At 37.0% G+C, this 14,613-nt stretch overlaps 1 protein-coding gene across 1 annotated transcript; it reads right to left on the bottom strand.

Annotated features, from left to right (window-relative positions):
- Positions 1-307: 307 nt before the first annotated feature.
- Positions 308-14,016, bottom strand: LOC130854875 (protein yippee-like 5). Its single transcript, XM_057737750.1, has 2 exons — positions 13,840-14,016; positions 308-835 (listed from the first exon to the last, which is right to left on the bottom strand). The coding sequence occupies exons 1-2, from the start codon at positions 14,014-14,016 to the stop codon at positions 308-310; spliced, it is 705 nt and encodes a 234-aa protein (XP_057593733.1).
- Between the last annotated feature and the right edge of the window lie 597 nt (positions 14,017-14,613).

Raw genomic sequence — 14,613 nt, 5'->3', positions numbered from 1 at the left:
AGAAAGAAGGAAAGAAGGAAAGAAAGAAAGAAAGAGAGAGAGAGAAAGAAAGAAAAAGAAAGAAAGAAAGAGAGAGAGAGAGAGAGAGAGAGAAAGAAAGAAAGAAAGAAAGAAAGAAAGAAAGAAAGAAAGAAAGAAAGAAAGAAAGAAAGAAAGAAAGAAAGAAAGAAAGAGAAAGAAAGAGAAAGGAAGGAAGGAAGGAAGGAAGGAAGGAAGGAAGGAAGGAAGGAAGGAAGGAAGGAAGGAAAGGTTCCATCATAGATTCTCACAACCTCTTGTTCCACAGTTCATGAATCCGACTCTGATGCTAAGGTGACAGTGTAGGTAAGCAGATTTTTGTTCTCAGTGAAAAGATGGATTTATCTTTTTTTCTTCGAGAGTTATCAGATGGTACATGCTCCTCAAAGCCCTCACTTTCTCGAACTAGAGCACGTTCCAGGATCACACGGCCTTCCTTATAACGCTGGCTGTCTTCAGTGGCAAACTCATGGATCCACCCCAGTTTGCTATTGCAATTTCTGCAGCTCACATCTCGAACCACGTGGCGGCCAGTGAGCATGTCCCGGTCTTGAACTTCACTGCACTGCAGGTTAACTACCTTGTTAAAAAGAAATGCTCTGTCAGTGGCTGCAGTGATTCGAGCAGAGATGAGTTCTGAGCGGATCGTATCACAGTTTGCACAGGAAAACAGACGGGTACCACCGATATGATCAAGGAAAATCCTGCCTATTTTTATAGTTGAAGTTCTAAAAACCCCGAGCGGCTGTGAGATCCGCGGCCGCCAGCGGCTCTTCGCTCCCCAGTTGAGATTAAGCTCCTCGGCCACCAGAGTTCTCTAAATATTTTTTATTTTGCATCCCATCAATAAAATATGTTTGTCTACCACATATTTGTGTATTTACTTATTCATAACTTATATACATATAATTTCCATATTAACATAGTATGCATAACATATAAAATATAAATTGAAGAGAATGAGACGAAGACAAAATAAATATTTCTATATATTATTTTGCTAATTGTAGATGGCTTCATATTATTGTTAACTACTATTTTGAGGCCAAATATACACTTAGGGTTATTATTTTCAGTAATATGGACATAAATTCACATTTCAAGTGTTCTTCTTTTGATTGTGAACTTTCTTAGCCAACTTTATTTTTGTTAAAACTGTTTATGCCGTAGAATGCAGCTGACAAGAACTGGCACTAGGAGTGGAACACAATTAGCACTCATTTTTTGTCATTAGGTTGTACATTATTAGCATTGTTTTAAATCCTTGGTTTTTTAGACATTTTTCCAATCTTTTTGCCTCATTTCATAATGCTTAGTTTAAATAAAACTAGATAACATTATTTATGAATTCGCTTAATTGGGTCCACATACAATACAGTAAATCACAGTAAACTGAAATGGGATGGAAAATGAGGGACTCACCGACTGTCATGCACGCTTTCCTCGGGACACACTGCATGGCAAGTGACTGATCTGTGCCCAAGTGAAGGACAAATGCCAATCCAGATACATATATATATCTTAGTAAAGGTTAATTTAGATCTAATTTTATATCAAGTTAAATATGAATGAAACCATTAATATTTTCTTCTGGCTCCTTAATAGATCATCCTCTGACCCATTGGGATTCCTATAGCCTCCTTGAGCAGCCTGTCAGGAAAGAAGGTCCACAAGCCACAAAAGGAGGAGAGAAACCTCGAGGACAGGAGGTATGACTTGCAGCCCTGACCTTTATATAATAATGTATATCTTTGTTCTTCTGTATTTGAACTTGATTACTAACTACAGTTCCCATTTTTACCTAAAAGCAAAAAACTTTATATGGTCACTTTTTTGCAAACTTAGTAAAATTTGCAATTATTGAGACATTTTAGGTTTTTCCTAAATCAATTCAAGGATTCCCTCTCTCTTCTCCATGAAGTTTCATCTAAGATCTAAAGACAGAGGATGAGATGAAAGGGCAAGGGGCCAGGGGACAGGAAGGAAGTGTTTGTCATGGCAGCATCACAATATCTAGTCCTCAGTCATCTTCTTTGGACAATATCTAGTCCTCAGTCATCTCAACCCCCAGCACATCTGATGCTGAGGTTTCCCGCCCCACGTGAGAGAAAAGGCGGCTTTGAGAAAGATTATATGATTTTGGCTGGAGCGACTCATTGAATTTTTTTTTAATTAATTTATTTTATTTTATTTATTTATTTTTGGCTGCAATGGGTCTTCGTTGCTGCACATAGGCTTTCTCTAGTTGTGGTGAGTGTGGGCTTCTAATCAACTCTGAATTGTAGTTTCATTTAGCGCATTTAAAAAAACCTAGGGAAAACTAGTTTAGAAGGGGTAAATCAGCATTTCTCATTTAGAAATGATAAGCTTAAGATGTCTATTATGTATGCAAGGCAGATAGCAAATAGACTTTTGCATATGGCAGTCTAGAGCTCAGAGGAGAGATTTACAGTTAAGATATACATTTTGGGGCCACCAAAAGCATATAATTGATCTTTCTTTTTAATTTAATTTTTTTCCTCTTGAGTCTGTTTTTTTTAAATTAATTAATTTATTTATTTATTGACTGAGTTGGGTCTTCGTTGCTGCACGTGGGCTTTCTCTAGTTGTGGTGAGCAGGAGCTACTCTTCGTTGTGGTGTGCGGGCTTCTCTTGCTGCTGCAGAGCATGGACTCTAGGCGTGCAGGCTTCAGTAGTTGCAGCATTTGGGCTCAGTAGCTGTAGCTCACAGGCTCTAGGACGCAGGCTCAGTAGTTGTGGCGCAAGGGCTTTGTTGCTCTGCAGTATGTGGGATCTTCCTGGAATAGGGATCGAATCTACGTCCCCTTCATTGGCAGGCAGATTCTGATGACCAGAGAGGATTGGACAACAGGGACGGTAAGGCTGTTCCTAAAGTTCTTCTCCTGGGGACAGTCCACGTCAGCCCTCTTTACAGCCTTCACAGAGAAGGTATCATTGACCATCTGTGGTAGTAAAAAGTGGGAGTGGCGGGGAGCAGTGGTGGTCTCAGCAGAGGCACAGAGCGCACTATAGTCTGCCTTAGAGCCTGCTATGGGCAAAGTCAATATTTGACATTGTAAAACTTTGTACAAAGTGACATACAACAAAGTGCAGTAGGATAATATATTTTGTACTGTTTGACTATTGTGTTTTTCACCCTGGAAATGCTCTTTTATCCCATTACTCTTTCAAACCAGACTTCAAGTCACCTATTGTCACCACTGAAGAACAGGGAAGGAGAAAGTTTTGGAAGATAACACTTTTGATTGAAAAAGTCTGACCTTTTGAATTACTTGAAGTTCTCATGGAAAGTAAGAAAAAGGGTATAATTTCAGGAGAGAAATCCTTGAGAGGGTGGAAAGTTCTGAGAACTGCCGGGCAGTATAAGGAGTTGCCTTAGGAGTAGGGATGTTTCTCCCATTGAAACAGGGGGTGTGGCAAGCACATGGGCACTGAAGCAGGAAAACTGGTGGATTCGATGCGAGAAATGAGGAAACACCTGCCTGATTTTCTTCTGTGAAATACAACACATTCATCAGCTGAAAACAAAGTTTAAATGAATTGAGATTATCCAGAATTGACAGAGATTAGATAGAAACCACTTTGTGGAACTCCTATTTGAAACCAAATTTGAATTTAGAAGAAGAAAATTACATTTCTTATATAACTGAGTCTTGTGGGCTAAAGTGCTACCTGCTGTATGCAGAAGCCTGTCTCTAAGAAATACATGCACTACAGAACCAGATCATCTTGAGGTGACAGATGGGAGAGAATTGGCATGTGGGGATGAGACAGAGTCAATACCAAAGTCAATACCAATTTCAGATAAACTGTTGGACAGAGATAAGACTGAGTGTGAGCAAACTACTGAAAGCTTTGCATTTTCTAGGTGGATGCAGGGGAACCAATATAAGGAACAAGACAAGGGTCAACAGAGCCTTTAAAATTGCCACAGAGATTCAATTCTCTGAATCCCTGGAGAACATCTAGGAAGGCGTGAAAGTTTTATTTAGAGCCCATTCCTTAGGCTCTGAATTTCTTTTCTAAGCTGTCTACAAAAGCACAGCAAGACAGAGCTCCAGTTACCGTGCAGAGCCTGGGGTATGTGCCAGGCGGCAGATTGGACTATGGGAGAGGGGTTTGAACTCCATGATAAAGCCGGAGAGAACCACTGAGTCCCCGAGAGACAATTGCTTCAGACAGCTGTTAAGCTTTAAGTCTGGAATAAACATTTTTTGCTTTCTTTGCCTTTATGAAAACAGCATTTTATTCTTAGCTGAGACTCTTAAAAAGAAACTATAGCGAAAACAACAGACACCATGCAGGCTTAGGTGGACTCAACAAATCAGAGAGGGGCCCCTGACCCTATGCAGCCCAAACACAGCCAACATTTTCTTGAACTGGACAGTTGATGGCAAAACACTAGGCCATCACCAGGTGGAAGGAGTGGACATGGCTAGAGCTTTGCTTGTTGTCTGAAACTCTAAGTGCCATGAATTTTGGTTTGTTGGATAAGAGAGAGCCTATTCCGGTTCATACCTATTGCCCTGACATAATTATTAATAGTGCACCCTTTCAAAGATGTCAGAAGCTTAGGTAAAGTGCACAAAGCACCCTGTCTGTACGCAAAGCCAACTATTCACCTCTTACACAAGAACTTCCACCAGTGCTTATTCTTGAAGAACAGCTTCAACCTGCATTATGGCCAGTGTTCCCAGAGAAGGGCAAGTAGGGCTGGGAGAAGTTTAGGCCGGCACTTGAAGGAGGAAAACCTCTTTAAAATGATTGGCAATGCTAGTGAAGCGTGTTGCGTATGAAACCCACTACTTAGGCTTAACCCTGGAGAGAGGGGAGAAAATGTTACCCAGAGAAGCACAGGCTACATTGCGTGATGAAGAAGTTCTTCTTGTGAAATAGATTTTGTATAGAAAACTGGTTCTCAAACTGGTTATGTTTGTCTCAGGGACAAACATAACCCCAGGAGAAGCCAGTTTTCTTTCCAGAACACAAAGACTTATTAGAACAAAATAATATTTTGAAATATAAATCACTGATTCTTTCTTTTTGTCCCTTAGCTTTCTGGTGATCATATTATTAATAGTAAATTACTTTGCTAGTCAGCTAAGTTTCCAAGGAGGAGCTGTGCCCACAGAGAAAAGCAGGAAGAGGGTATGGGGGTGGAAAGCTGGGGAGGGACAGTGGATTTTTCAGTCAAAACATTTGGGTTTGGGGCCCCATGGACATCAACAATAGATCTGGAGGAAAGCCTAATGAAATAAGAGCCAGTCTCCCAGCTCAGATCTCAGAAGGTCCACAGGAAGTAAAGATTACCTGGGCTGGGGGAAAAGGACGGGAGAATAGAAAGAAGGAAGATGAGCAAGAAGCCAGAGAACTTGGGACCTAGTGAGTCCCTGCTAAGGCCCAGTGTTTTCTACCAGCTTCCTTTCCCAGGCTGAGTTCTGAGATGGAATACGGGACAGAAATCCTCTACTACACATTTGGAAGGATCTGAGAGACAAACAAAGAGTCAGTGCCTTGGTTCCCAGATGGAGTCTGAGGAATTGAATTCTCTTCTTATCCAGCAGCACAGCTGAGCATTAAATAATGGTGGCCCTGTGCATCATCTAACACGTCTAACAAGGAATTTTCCTGAGCTAAATGTGCTGAAAAGAGGTGTGAAAATAGCTAAGTGTGAAGTGAAACCAGAAAGGCCTTGTAGACAGGATGTGGTAGTAACCTGAGTAGAAACTTTAAAAGAATGTTACTTCTCAGCAAGGATGCTGGCAACCAGGCATAGATGATGAAAGTCAAGGACAAGATGGGTGCCCAGCTCCTGTGCTTCCATTTGACCCATCACCACTTAGGACTTACAGCAAGGATGAAGGCAGAGGTAATAATAATAGTTGCAAACATATAGGGATTTCTACAGACCAAGCACTATTCTTTGTAGTTTACATATATTAACACATTTAATTCTCACAACAACTCTATGATGTAGGCATTGCTATAAAACCTATTTTACAAATGAGGAAACAGACACACAGAGGTTAAGAATAAAAATCCTGAATTAATTTAGATTAAGTAGAACTTATTGACATCAGTTTTATGATCTCTTCTAGACTAGAGTGATCAAAGAAAAAAGTTAAATATACATATATTCATGTACATTTATGTGTGTATAAATTTGTTATAGCTGAATTTTCACAAAGACTTAAACTCACTAAAAAGATGTGTAATGTGAATTTTTAATTATGAGATACTATGTATAACAGATAATTGAGAATCAAAGTAACAGCACATTTAGCACAAAAACACAGAAAAACTCAAAGTAACTTAAGCAATCCAGAAGAACAGGAAAAGCTCCACAGCATAAACTTAGTCTTTCAACTTTTCCTTATTTTCCCATTTATCAGCTACCTCCTGACTTCATTTTTCTCTTTTCATGGGCCTTCTACAATAGTAAATCATTCCAGTGCTGCTCTTATCAACACCTTAAATTCTTTCATGACATCCAGGTTTAGACCAAGTTTTTTGTCTACTCTGTTCGTCCTGCCTTTAAGGCTACTGGATCCAGAGTACGAGTAAAACTGGAGACCCTGATGCTGTTACATATATATCCTGTCTCCCTGCCTTGACAAATATACCTTCATAATCTAAAGACGTGTAACTATGTGATTTCATAAGGATGAAAATTAGCAAAACATTGAAGACAAAAGAATTGTTATTATTACACGTCTAATTGCACTGTTAATGAACTATCAATTGGATGGAGGACTAATAATGAAGAGCATAATTTATAAATTATACAATTATTCAAAAATATATTTTCTTATATTCATTTAAGCAAAATAATTGTATCATAATAACCAAGATTTTTCACTTATTTTGTGTTCTATTGGCAGCAATTATTCTAGAGGATTGAAAGACAGTATATACTTATATTCAAAGTGTACAAAGTTTGAATATAGTTTTGTTAAAGTAAATTAAAATTAGATAAACAACAAGGTCCTACTGTATACCACAGGGAACTATATTCAATAGCCTGTGATAAACCATAACGGAAAAGAATATGAAAAACAATATATATGTCTAACTGAATTGCTTTGCTGTACAGCAGAAATTAACACATTATAAATCAACTATACTTTAATAAAATTTAAAAAAAGTTTTTAAAAGATACCAGCATATTTCTATAGATTCCAGTAATCCTAACACCCTAATCTCATAGAACTCCACTGGATTATAAGCATACCAAAAGCAAAAAAAAAAAAAAAGTAAATTATAATTAATGCAGAAAAAAATTAAAAGTTTCTTCTGTGTTTTCAAAGCGTTTTTCTTCTGAAACATCCAGTATTATCTATTAAAATTATAAAGCAAATACAAATTTAAAATTAATGAATATTAAACATTAAAATTAATGAATTCTAAACATTTTATTTAATTTTTAAAATTTACATAATTCTAATTATATATATTAGTAAATTTAAAACTACTCATAATTCTAGCATAAGATTTTCATCTAGTTGAATGGTATCACAATTTACATGACATCTAAAAGTAATACAAATTGCTTAATACTCTAAAGTGTTCCTCTGTCACCATGGGCAGTTGCTGTGAATGTCATAGTTTACGATTAATACTGGAAACACAAATTGCAACATGAAAAGATGCAAGAACCAGAATGTGTGGTATTGTGGAAAATTAAAATGCAGGAATCTACTGCATTCCTATTGCCTGTGAGAAAGAATGTGACAAGTTAATTTTGTCTTTTATCTTAGCTAAATGATTTTCCTGCTTAAATCTTCCCTGCACTCATACCGTTATTTGACAGTAACAAGAAAACAGCCTACAATCATTTATGGCAGTTAAGCATAGTTGCCTTTAATTTCAAGATTATAGGCTAAAGGAAAAGATACACATAGAAGCTATATGGTGTTAGTCATGAGAGCTAATATTTAAGGTTACAAATCATGCTACTCCATGAGAGCTAATATTAGGGTTATAAGTCATGCTACTCCATCTAGGAGCACCAGATCCCCAGAAACAGAGATGCACTTCTTTTCCCTAACTAATATGGAAACGTTCACATATACACAGATGTAGAGAGAATATTAACAATCATTTAGTTTGCATTGTGATCATCATGGCTGTATGTTCTTTAATAAATATGTGCAGTATCATAAAATATTTCTAAAATTTAGGAAAATAAGGTGTTTGCCTCTTTTTGTTGATTTGCTCTTCTGACAGTTGTAGGTATCAAATTCTTCTTCAGTTGAATTCCACAGAGTTCAGATGGGGCTGACCCTCTGGTCCTTGCTGCGGTGGAGAGAACAACTGTCAGTTGTGGCCAATCCAAGCACCTTCTTTCTATAGCTAAAAGGTTCAGTACTGGAACATGTCTCAGGTCAGACTGACCTAAATATTCCAGAAATTATTGCCTGGAACTGTTATGTAACAAGAATCTCTTTCCCCTGTGGGATGTTTAAGCTAGGAGTCAAGAGTCTGGGTCATTGGTGGCCATCTTGTCAGTCATACGTCTGGTCCTAGTGTGAAAAATCAAAGTCAGGAAGAGGTAAGCAAAGCCAAAGGAGAGAGTCGGAGCCCTGTTGACTCGCTTGAGCTCCTGGCCACATCCTTGAATAAACTAAACACACACCGAGGTCTAAAAAGTGTAGTCAGAGCCCATTAGAATTGTTGAAGGCTCTGGACCCCATTTTTTACAGTGTCGGTTACACTCCTGGACTTACAGTTACACGAGTCAATAAATTATTTTTGCTTAAATTCAGGTTGAGTGTCTGCATCTTGCAATCAAAGAACACTGTTGAATACTTTAAGTTAATCTGTAAAAACACAATTAAGATGATTAACTATGGATTCCTATAACAGATGGGTCTAGATACCTTTGAGGCATGCCAAGGTGGAGGAAGAGGGAGCAGAAGCGAGTGCTCTGTCCTCAGTGGTGATATGGGTGGTGCAAATTGTACCACCATAAACCATGTGCATTACAGACCCTCTCTCAACTAGTTAGTAGTAAGTGAACTGTGAAGCAAATGTTAATTGGTGTAGTGTCCTCAAATAACAGACATTAAGAGTTCATTAGAGGTTTGAAACTAGTGAAAGTACACAGTGTGAATGACATTGCATGACACGAAGAAGAGTGTCACCATTTCACCTTTTTCTTTTTTTGGCATTGCCACACGGCTTGTAGGATATTAGTTCTCCAACCAGGGATCAAACCTGTGCACCCTGCATTGGAAGTATAGAGCCTAACCACCAGACCACCAGGGAATTCCTAAAAGTCACCATTTCAGAACCCATATCTCTGTTGCCAGCACCTTCTTATTGCTTCATACTTTCCAGAGAACTCAAAATCCTGAACTAGAGGGACAAGTTGCAGTATTCCAATTATCTTATTTTGAGAGATAGATATTTTTAAAAATAACAATGAAAAAATTGAGGCAAAAATCTTTATGAAAAGTAAAAGAAAAAATGGAATACTTGGGAAAATCCATGTTAATTTACCAATCTCTGTGAGCATTAGCACATATATAAGAAATATCAAAATACAGATTAAATACAGCTTTTTCTCTTTATTTTGAAATGTGCTTGACTACAAAGAGCAAATTTAGAATAACGAATCATTGTTTTAAAATCCTAATAATTAAAAGAGCAATACATCACATTGATATAGGAATATTCTCCTGGACTTTAAGTATGGTTTAGTATTAGTGAATCTATTAGTATAATTTATTTTATTAATTGATCTAGGGAGGAAAAAAAATCATGGTCATCTCCACAGATGCCAAAAAAAATTTAACATTCACCTCTATTCTTTATAAAAGCATTCAATAAAATAGGGATCATTGGATATTTGCTTTAAAAAATAAAATAAAATCCTAAACAATGATGTAACCCCAACAATAAAACTGAATTAGTTCATTACTGAAGAGCCACCGAAAAATACTAATTTGATTACATTAAAATGTTTTTTGACAGTGTATTAGAAGTTACGATTTAAATCTTTTCACTGCTTTAAAGGCAGTAAGGATGACCATAGGAAAAAGGTGTTATATATGAGAGCATAATCATAGCCAGTTTTTAAAAGTATGCTGTCATTCTTACCAAATATTAAAAACTTATATTGATCTTAGGCTTGGTAAATCTTATTTAATGAATGTCTTTTATTTTTAATATATTCTAAAAATTCTGTAAGATATGATGAAATATGTAGCTAGAAATAATATAAATTTATTTATTATTAACATGGTAGTTTTGTTTTATTGTGCTTAACTCATTTTATAGAAAAAGTATGTTCTTAGTTTAAATAAATGTTTTGTGGACTTCCTAGGTGGCGCAGTGGTTAAGAATCTGCCTGCCAATGCAGGGGACATTGGTTCGAGCCCTGCTCTGGGAAGATTCCACATGCCACAGAGCAACTAAGCTCGTGTGCCACAGTTACTGAGCCTGCACTCTAGAGCGAGCCACAGCTACTGAGCCCACGTGCTGCAACTGCTGAAGCCTGTGAGACTGGGGCCCGTGCTCTGCAACAAGAGAAGCCACCACACTGAGAAGCCCTCACACCGCAATGAAGAGTAGCCCCCACTTGCCACAACTAGAGAAAGCCTGCACACAGTAATGAAGACCGAATGCAGCCAATAAATAAATAAATAAATATTAAAAAAAAAGAAAAGCTATTTGGAGCATGTTAAGGACCACTTGATATTTCATCAATAAATTATCCAATTGCTTATTAAAATATCTGTGCCTTAACAATTCCACCATCATGAAACAATAATTTATTAAGATTAAACAATATATACTAGGCTCTGTGCTAAACACATTACAGTCATATCATTTAAACCAACATTAATCTCTTTATGAGGTAGGTGCTAGTGTTATTTTCAATTTACAATGGAAAAACAGAGACTTGCCTGAGGTTTACCATCTTAAGAGATACAGCAGCTATTCCAGTCAGGTTTGTCTGCCTCAGAGCTTGTGCTTTTAACCAACACACCATATTGCTTTAACTGGGCTAATTCAATAATCAAAAAATATGTAGTTTATTCACATTATTTTATTTTTTCAGACATTAGTTTTTCCTCCTTTGTGAACTATTTTCTGGTATCGTTGCTCATTTATTTTTTAACTTGAAAAATGCTCTTATTGTTTCTTTTATATTGTGTAAGTAATCATAAATATTTCCCTAATTTTTATCTTTCTTTTGTTTTATATAATGAATTATTTCTTAAATAATAAGACCTACATAATTTTTCAGAATAGAATTTTTTTAGAAGAGCCTCTAGACCAATTCCTTCACGTACTATATGAGGAGAATCAAAGTCACACACTCAGCTAATTACTAATCTCTGAGTATAACCCGGGAGGGAGGCAAAGTATATACTATACTAACATTATAATACCAAATTTGACCAGAACCTCCCAAATTGTTTTATTACAATCATTATTTAATTAGGATTTTTTTTACTCTTTTGTAAGATTTACTTACAATTAAAATGTGTGGCTATCTTGCTCAACTAAAACATAAAAAGACCTAAAAAAAATATACATACATAAGCTATGTTTAAGTGACATAAAATATGCAGAGATATATAATATATATCTGACTTTTTTTTTCTCATTTTCTGTTTTCTATTTAGATCCAGGAAAATAAATAAATACAATTAAAGCAAAAAAGCCACCATGATTTCCTTGGCTTTCTCTCCCTTAGCCCTATTTTGGAAAAAATCTTGACCTTGATCCAGATAGGTGGCCAAAGACTGAGTATTACATTTGCTTTGCTTCCAGTTCTGCTGTGAACTTCTTAGATTTACTTTTTTTCTATGCTAGACGAAAGTAAGGAGGAATAAATAATTGACAAAATGAATTCCAAGGAGGAAATTCAAACATTTGCCAAAAGCAAAAGATAACATTTTTGCTTTATGCTAAGCTTTTCCAATTTGCTGTCTATAAGCATAAATATTTATGATTTAGAATTCATTCTATCACACAAGATAGAATATGATTTGGAAGTTTCCCTTATATTCACATAAAGGAAAAATAGGGTGACACAAGCCAGGTGTGTTTCCAAACAACAGCAACAATTTTTACACTCTTAAGTCTTACTTTTGTTTAGCAAAAGGGGACTGTGTGAACCATCATGGAAGACAATCCCCCTCACTCTTGTTGCCCCCTGCCCCCCCAACACTACTCCAAACACACACACACATCCCCACCCCCACACACACAAAGCCGAGAATTCAGCCCCTAAAATACAAGAGGACAGCTTTGTAGAAATGGGTTTATATACAACAATGTAACATTAATATTTTCTGGAAAACGGAGTAAATTATAGGAAAGACAAATTCGAATAGGAGCAGTAAAGCATTGCTTAATGTTTTTATTCTTTATGACAGTGGTCATAGGAGCTGGATGTTAATGGAAAATTAAACACTGCTTTGTAATGTGAATTTTTTTTTTTTTTTGTCTCTACACTGCATGACCTTAAGTGTACCAAGCTCTTTATCTGGAAAAATATTTTTCAGCAGTATACTTGGCAAACTGTAAAGAAGACCTCACATGGCCAATTGGGCTCTGAGCTGCTTCCCAATTTACTTTTTCCACGGTTTGTTACTCAACTTTACACGTACTAAAGTGGCATCCTAGACTAACCTGGCTTCTCAAAAATCTCACCAGGCCTGTGTTTCAATCTCATTGTTGCTCTCCTATTACCTTCCAAAATTGTTGAAATCAACCATTTCTGTTCGCAGAAAAGCATAATATAGAAAATATGGTGCTCATAACTAATATGCCTGAAATGTGTTTGTTTTCCAGTTGATCCTGGTAGAGCCAACAGACTCTAAATTCCGTGTGTCCAATAATTATTCAGCAGAGAGCGAACCATTCCTACTTAAGTTTCCTAGGCAACCATTTGGTGAAAAATCTGTAGTAATATATTTTTTCTAATTTTCTATTTTTCTAGAACTAATTTGTTCTCCTTGTTTTCCAATATCCATTCCTCCTCATGTTTCTCTTTATTATGTTTAATATTGCTTCTTCTCCTCTTGCTTTTCTCTCTTATTCTCTTTTCTTCCATTAATTAGCTAACTTTCTCTCCCTTAGGAAAGAGTTCAAAACAAATACTTGCCTTTAAGGTTGGCTTGTTAACTACCATCTGGTTACTGTTTTGTTTCTTTTTAGAAAATCCACATAGGCCTCTCCTGGATTTGGAATCTCTGCTCCCTTATGCTACCAGAGCAGGGTTGTGTTCCCAGCTTATTAAAATGCAGAAGACTTAGTGACAGAGACAACAGGGGTTCAGACTCTAATTCCCACATCTGCCTGCTTTCTCTGAAGACTGGGGGCATTCGAAATGAAATTTCTTCACACCCGAAGCCAAGAGAAAGGGCAAAGAGGAGAGATTGCTTTTGTTAGCAGATTACTAGCTAAGGTAAATTAGATATGCAAGAAATGCATCTCCTGTACCCAGAGGGGATGTGTGAAGGCTGAGCCGGCATTTGTACGAACTGAGGTTTCTTGCAGCATCCAAATTTGTTCTCTGACGTGGAGTTGTTTGGACAGAGTCATCCAGTTTGCGTTAGTTGCCACCCATTTCCCATTTATTGACTGAGCATAAAGTGTAAGATATTTTTATTTATATTACTTAAGAAGATAAAGGAGTTTGATAGTTTTCATTGCATTGGTTCCTGTTGCCTACAGGATAAGGTACAGGTGCCTTTCCCTGCCTTTCACAAGTCTCTAGAATCTACTCTGAATCTCATTTCTCATCTTACTTGTCATATCTCCCACTGCTTCTTTGTGTACCTCAATGCCAACCACACCAGCCCATTTCTCTCCAAATAAGCCCTGTGCATTTCTGCCTCCTCTCAGCCTTTGGTCACGTCTGAAACATGCTCTCCATTCAGGGAGGCGGTAGATACTCAACAGCAGCACCCGGAACAGCAGCCACTGATGGTTTCCTGTCCTCTCGCTTTTGACCATTGTTGCCAAAAGACCTCCAAAGTGGTAGGCCCAGAGACATCTAAGAATAGGGGTCAAGTGGAATGAGGAGGAATAGGGAGATGACTCAGAAGAGTGAAAATCTCAGTAAAGGGAGAGGACTGTGCTTATGGTCGCTGGCCACTCGGATGGGGCGGCTCCTTAGTGAGAGTGACATATAACGTATTAGGACATGGTCAATGCAGAGATGCCTATTTCCATATCTTCCATGTCTTTGGAAGGCACTCAACTGAATTAAATTAAGTGAAAGTTTTATGTAGCATTACTTGCTATAGAAATTCTGATCATTCCTTCAATTATTACTGAGAATTTATATTATCCATCATTTGTTGAGTATACAGGTGTGAAGACTGCACACACAATGGATAGTCTGTCTCTTCTCAGCCAGAAAACTGAAATAAGCAGCACAGAAAAAAATTAAAAACAAAACATGAATTTGTAAGTTAAAAGTATATATGCTATTACTGCTGATAATCAGTTTTATTCTCTGAAAATGTCACTTATAATGAGTCCAAAACTCAGAGACTATCAGAATTAGAACTATTTAAAAGACTTTTCAATAACTTTATTTTGCATATA

The sequence above is a fragment of the Hippopotamus amphibius genome, chromosome 6 (assembly GCF_030028045.1).
Source record: "Hippopotamus amphibius kiboko isolate mHipAmp2 chromosome 6, mHipAmp2.hap2, whole genome shotgun sequence".
Classification (NCBI taxonomy): domain Eukaryota; kingdom Metazoa; phylum Chordata; class Mammalia; order Artiodactyla; family Hippopotamidae; genus Hippopotamus; species Hippopotamus amphibius.
This window is presented reverse-complemented; position numbering and strand designations above follow the sequence as displayed.